The following is a 6,000-nucleotide window of genomic DNA, read 5'->3' as shown; positions in this document are numbered from 1 at the left end:
AAAAACTAACATTACTGTATTGTAAATGAAAAAATGAGTGCGTCCGAAAAGACAAAGACAGTTATTTTTTTTAATTTAGAATACGGTTTCCAGTACCCGTGGTGGACAGAGCAAAGATAGTTCCTTGTGTAGCCTTGTGCTCAACTGCGACCAAACAAACAATTGATCATTTATGACTCAAGAAGGCATAAATGTCTACTAAATTTTTGTTACATTTGTTAATTAATATTTTATTTTTTTACGTGTTCATATGAAGAAATTTTTAATTTATTTTGTCATTTCTTAAACTCCAGTGGAGAATATATTATTTGTAAGCTGTGGCCATATTATCCTTTAGTGCAGTGCTTTTCAACTGGATGAATGGCTCACCCAAGGATTAATGAGTTTAGAATCAGGATATGTCCCCCGCTAGTACAGCGGTAAGTCTACGGATTTACAACGCTAAAAGAAGGGGTTAGATTACCCTCGATGGACTCATCAGATTGCCTGATATGACTTTGCTATAAGAAAAATACATGCACACAGAATCAAGATGAATGGCAGGGTGAGTGAATAACATCATTTATACAATAAATTCAAGTTATTAATGTAGTTTGATAAATACGTTTATTTTTTGTATGTGTTATGTTGTACTCATTCTAGTATAGTTTTATGTATATTTAAGTCATCCAAAGAATTTTGCATTTTAACTTAGTAGTTTTTTTTTTTTTCGAAATTGGATGAGTGAAATGTTGTAAAAACATATAGGGGGATGATGTTGGAAAAGGCTGAGAAGCATTACCGTATTACTATACATTTTTTTCATTCAGTGAGAATACATAAGTAACTCGATGATGAATTCTGAAATTAATTCCAAACTATTTTAATCGGGCACATTATATAAATACTAAGCTCTTCATTCTTTCTCCGCCAGAGGGACTTTTGTTGGATAATATTAATCGTAGGCTTCGTTCGTATTGAAATTATACTTGATAAAGATAGAATTTGTTCAATTTGAAGACCGAGTGAGTAATATAAATGTCTTGTAAATATAAATTTCAAAATCTAGTAATTTTTAATTGCTATAATATATTATAATTATAACAGTTGTTAAAAGAATGATGGAGAAAAAGGTTTTAAGGTAAAATTATAAACTTTAGAGTGATACAACTACAAATCCACAAATAAAATATAGAAAGTTTAGTTCATTGTTGTATTGTTTAACTCTGAATAGCATACGTGCTACTTGTGCATAGTTTTTAGCTAACTTGTATTAATACATACATTGTGTTATGGCGTAATGAACTGACATTTAACAATACCACTTGCGAATGAGTATAGTGGTAGTACCACTCATTCTCAGGCAGTATCAAAGTTAAATATCAAATAATAAACTACAAAGTAACAAATGGGGAATTAAACATTTCATGTTTAGTACTAGTAGTAAAGATACCACACTCGTGGTACCTACATATTACAAAACAGTTCTATTAAATATTTTATAATAACCTTAAATATGAAATTTTGAATTTGCCATTAGTTACTTAATGTATAGTTCACTGGTATATCAACATTTCGATAAATTACTTGCTTGGATAAGTTATTACTTACATTGTACTGTATCATTCTGTTCAAACATCTTGTGGTAATTAATGTAACATATTGCATGTGTGATTAATTAAAATTATTAGGGGACACTTTGTTCATTTTGAAATAGTGAAATTACCCAAGTTGTTAAATATTGCATTTCAAGTGTTTGGATAGCCATAGCCTAGTGTTTAACATACCAGTCTGTTAATCAGAGGGTATGTGGTTTGTATGCCATTGCCACAAAATCGTGTTCTACACTTTGTGGCTTTTAGTAGATTGTAATGGTAACTATCAAATCCATTTATTCAATTGGATAAAAGTAGCCCAAAGTGATGGTTGTTGTCTAGCTGTTTTTCCTCTAATCTGTCTGTTAAAAAATTGTTAATATGAAATACAGGTTATCATTTTATAGCTCTGCACAAATGCATAAAAGCAATTGAAACTATATTGATTCAACATTTAAATTTTAAATTTGAAGCATTTGATCTAGCCATCTATATCACTTGTGATACTTTGTTGTTCATTGTAAGACAAAAAGAATTGTTTCTGATTCCCTCCAAATACATAACAAATTTAACTTTTAAATTTCAGATGTTTATTTAACAGATAAAAATTATGTTGAAAAAGAATTAATCTCTTTGTTATACAATTCTTGAAAGTTTTTTCCAAATTAATCTTCAAAAAGCAATAGTAGTTATAATAGTGTTTCATACGTCAAATTGTCATTTTGTATTCAAAGAATTTTTTAGGGAAAAGATGAATGTTCCACAGCATTCCAACATTCCTTCAGTTGATCGAGAAAAAATTTATCAGTGGATAGTAGAACTGTCCAGTCCAGAAACACGAGAAAATGCTTTGCTTGAACTCAGGTATGAATACCATTGTCTAAGTTGTTTATTAATTTTTTTTTTTACATTGAAGTAAATTTGATCAAGTACTAAGGTGATATTGTCAGTAACTTGATCAAAATTAATCTCTTTTAGTCAGAAAACAACATTGCTGCATATAAGCTTTGTTTTAAATAGACAAGGCACCTAGATGAATCTATAGGTATTTTGTGGTTCATATACTTTGTTATAATTTGCAGGAAAATCAAAATGTATCATGATTAGAATGCATTGATCCATTTTATGCACTCTTACTGTTAATAGCATTGTGTTACATACATAATGTATTTTTAATGTGATAAATATAATGAGTTGCCAAAATGTATAAAAGAAGACAAAGTAGTATCTGAAGTATTGTCTTGGTGTTAGTATCTGAAGTATTGTCTTGGTATTGTGATTGATATAAGTGCAAAAACATTCAAAGTAAAGTAGTGAATTTGTCTAAACTTGCTGTCGTATAGCATAATTTTTTTCATTTTTAGTATAACAGAATACTTCTGTGGTTTTTGTTCATACACAGTAACAAAAAAAAACTGTTTGGGCATTCTCTAATATATTGAAGAACAAGTGTAATTATGAACTTTATTAATAAAATACAAAACAAGTTGATGTTTATTCATGAACCTACTTATATAAAATGTTGCACTTCTCTTTTATGTGCATATAAACTTACTCTATTTAGTGACATTTGGTGTGGTGGTTCATTAGTCATAAACATAGTCAATGCAACTAGTAGTCAACTTTTGGTGTCATTCTCCAGATAGCTGTAAGGATACATCCCAGGTGTGTTCAGCAGTTATAAGTAGTTACACAGTTTTGTCAAATAATGGCTTGAATTGTCTCAACAGATATCACTTTCATGGTCAGTGTGTTTTTGCAAGTGGTAATGCAAATAGGATTTATATGTACAGAAATATTGAATAAAAACCTTAAGAAGTCATATTTTCATCATACAGGTCATTTTTTAAACCACATTTCATGTTCTTTGTCCAGTCTTGGTCTTGGATACCTTACCTTACAATATTGAATTTTTGGAGAGAGTTGAGAGGAGGGTTACTAAAATAATACTTGAGATGGAAAAGTTGACATAGTCGAAAACAGAAGGGCTCCCTGCCCAGTTCTCCTCCACAGAAATAAAAATGGCCACATTGATACAGTAAAACTCTCAAGGTTTCCATTCTAATTTAGATGATATCAAAGAACTGATTGATTCCTATCATCCTGTGTGTCATTTCTTACAGTCACCTTTCAACAGTTTTCTTTATACAGAAATGACAGGTTTTGTGATGGATGAGTGCATGGAGGTGTGGCAATGTTGGTTGATCAGCATGTGCCCAACTTGTCTTTGCTGTTCAACATACCCTTGGAAGCTGTAGCCATCTGTGTTTCTTTGGGTTGTACCAATCTCCTAGAGACATCTATGATCAGTCAGACCTTGATGCCCTCGTCGAACAGTTGCCATCTCCATTTTGATATCCTGGGGGACTTGAATGGACATAATCCTCTCTGGGGAGGTGCTGACATTGATGGGAAGAGTCATTCTATAGAAAGTATGCTCTCGGATCACAACCTTTATTTCTTAAATACTGGTGTATGGCTCTGCCAGGACTTTGGCCTTGAAGATGCTGGACCCTGTTCATCATCAGGAGCTTTGGCTTTTCACAGGGGCTTTCCACACTTCTCTAGTCCAGAGTTTGTATACAGAATCTCATAAATCTCCTCCACACCTCTGCCATTTGCAACTATCTTTATATGCTTCAAAACTTTGATCACTACCACAACATCCCACCTGGGGTTGTGTTTTCCTTCCTCAGTGGGCCATGCTTTTTCAGAACGGACTACATACTATTGTTTGTTTTGGCCTTCGTATTCAGGCACAGTTAGATGAATTGCGTTTGTCGTTGGATGACATTACTGTCTCCACTTGTCAGCCCATCCCACCATGGTTTATTACCATCTCCAAATATGACCTTTTTTTGGAAGTACCATCTTTTATTTGCTGAACATCTTTCAAACCATTCTTCCCTTCCCATTTATACAGATGGTTCAAAACCAGGTATCTGTGTGGGCTCTGCCATGGTATGTTGTGGTTCAGTGGTTGCACACAGAATCCCCTCTACAGTTTCTGTGTTAACTGCCAAATTGTATGCCATTTCTCTTGCCCTGGATCACATAGAAGCTAGGAAGTACTTGAATTATGATATTTATACCAACTTACTCAGCTCTCTACTGCCCTGGAATTGCTTTGTGTCAGTTCTCATTCTTTGCTTGCCAAAATTCCAAATCGACTGGCCTATTTATATTTAACATTTACTTCTATTCAGTTCTTCTGGATACCAGGCCATGTTGGTATTCATGGGAACGAGCTTGCTGACAATGCAGCTAAATCTGTCTGCTCTGGTGCTATCATATCACTGCTCTGCCTGTTCCATACATGGACTGTGTTTCTGTATTCAAGACTCGGCTCTATGCCAGTTTGCAGTCAACTTGTAGTGAGCAACATGATAATGAGCGTTTTTAGATAAAACTGTCCATTGGACTATGGCTGTCTTGTTGCCATAAGGATCAGAAGGAGAAAGTTGCCATAACTTCAGGGTGGCCCGTAAGTCCCTACCCATCCATATGTTGTGTCTAAACAACGTTATAATACTAATGATGAGTTGAAGGCAGCTGTTACTGCAGTATTTGGAACAGTGATCCTTGCTACATTGAGGAGAATGTCTCACAGAATGTGGTGTTGCATAATATTATACAGTGAGAATGAGGAACGGCACACAGATACACTGGATACATAAGATACATGGATGGGTAGGGACTTATGGGCCACCCTGTAGATTATACATTGGTCATGGTTTTTTTACTCATTGTTTCTTCTATCTGGAACTGGTGCACCAATATGTGATTTGTGTGACACTCAAGTCACAATAGCCCATATTTTACAGACTATGCCATCGTTAGGACTCTGAATGATGGCACCATTTTAAACATGTTTTATCAACAGGCTTACCCCTGATGCTGGCCAGTGTGACTGGTAATAGTAATACTGCCCACTTTACAAATGTTTGTAATTTTTTTAGAGCATTTGGCCTTTTTAATGCTATTTAAGTGTTTTAAATCAAAAATTGAACTTTGTTTTGTTTTAACATGATTCCTTTTTACAAGTTTTAATAATTATACTTACATCTTTTACCAGTTGTTTGGTGCAGATAGCCTAGTTGCTTTGTGCCATAAAACACCAAACAACCAACTGACTCATAGTATAGTATATCAATAATACAGTTATTAATAATAACATTTTTTACTTCTTTTAACACTCACTGATGAGATTTTCTTTCCTACTCTCTGTGGAACCTTCACAAAAAACTTGGCACAATAAGTTTACAATTTTTTCCATTTTTCACGTGAAAGAATATCTGCAAATATGAGTTAACACTCACAAATTAGTTGAAAATTATTTGACGACATTTTAAACATGCTTGTAGAAACATTTGAGTACTGCTGAGGGACCTGTAAATTAGATTTTGGTAACTGTCTGTTAGAACGG

At 33.6% G+C, this 6,000-nt stretch overlaps 1 protein-coding gene across 4 annotated transcripts in view; it reads left to right on the top strand.

The window, feature by feature from the left end:
* The first annotated feature begins 759 nt into the window (after positions 1-759).
* Rcd-1 (Required for cell differentiation 1) overlaps positions 760-6,000 on the top strand; it is a 42,743-nt gene continuing 37,502 nt past the window's right edge. For 3 of the 4 annotated variants that reach the window (XM_076470763.1, XM_076470764.1, XM_076470761.1), the window contains exons 1-2: positions 760-1,004; positions 2,309-2,438. In XM_076470763.1, the coding sequence (XP_076326878.1) occupies positions 2,326-2,438 (113 nt within the window). In that variant the 5' untranslated portion in view covers positions 760-1,004; positions 2,309-2,325. Of the gene's footprint in view, positions 1,121-2,308; positions 2,439-6,000 lie in introns of all 4 variants that reach the window. The other variant, XM_076470762.1, reaches the window with a different exon arrangement.

Source organism: Tachypleus tridentatus, chromosome 12, assembly GCF_004210375.1.
Source record: "Tachypleus tridentatus isolate NWPU-2018 chromosome 12, ASM421037v1, whole genome shotgun sequence".
Classification (NCBI taxonomy): domain Eukaryota; kingdom Metazoa; phylum Arthropoda; class Merostomata; order Xiphosura; family Limulidae; genus Tachypleus; species Tachypleus tridentatus.
The sequence above is the reverse complement of the archived record's forward strand: the minus strand, read 5'-3'. Positions and strand labels throughout refer to the sequence as shown.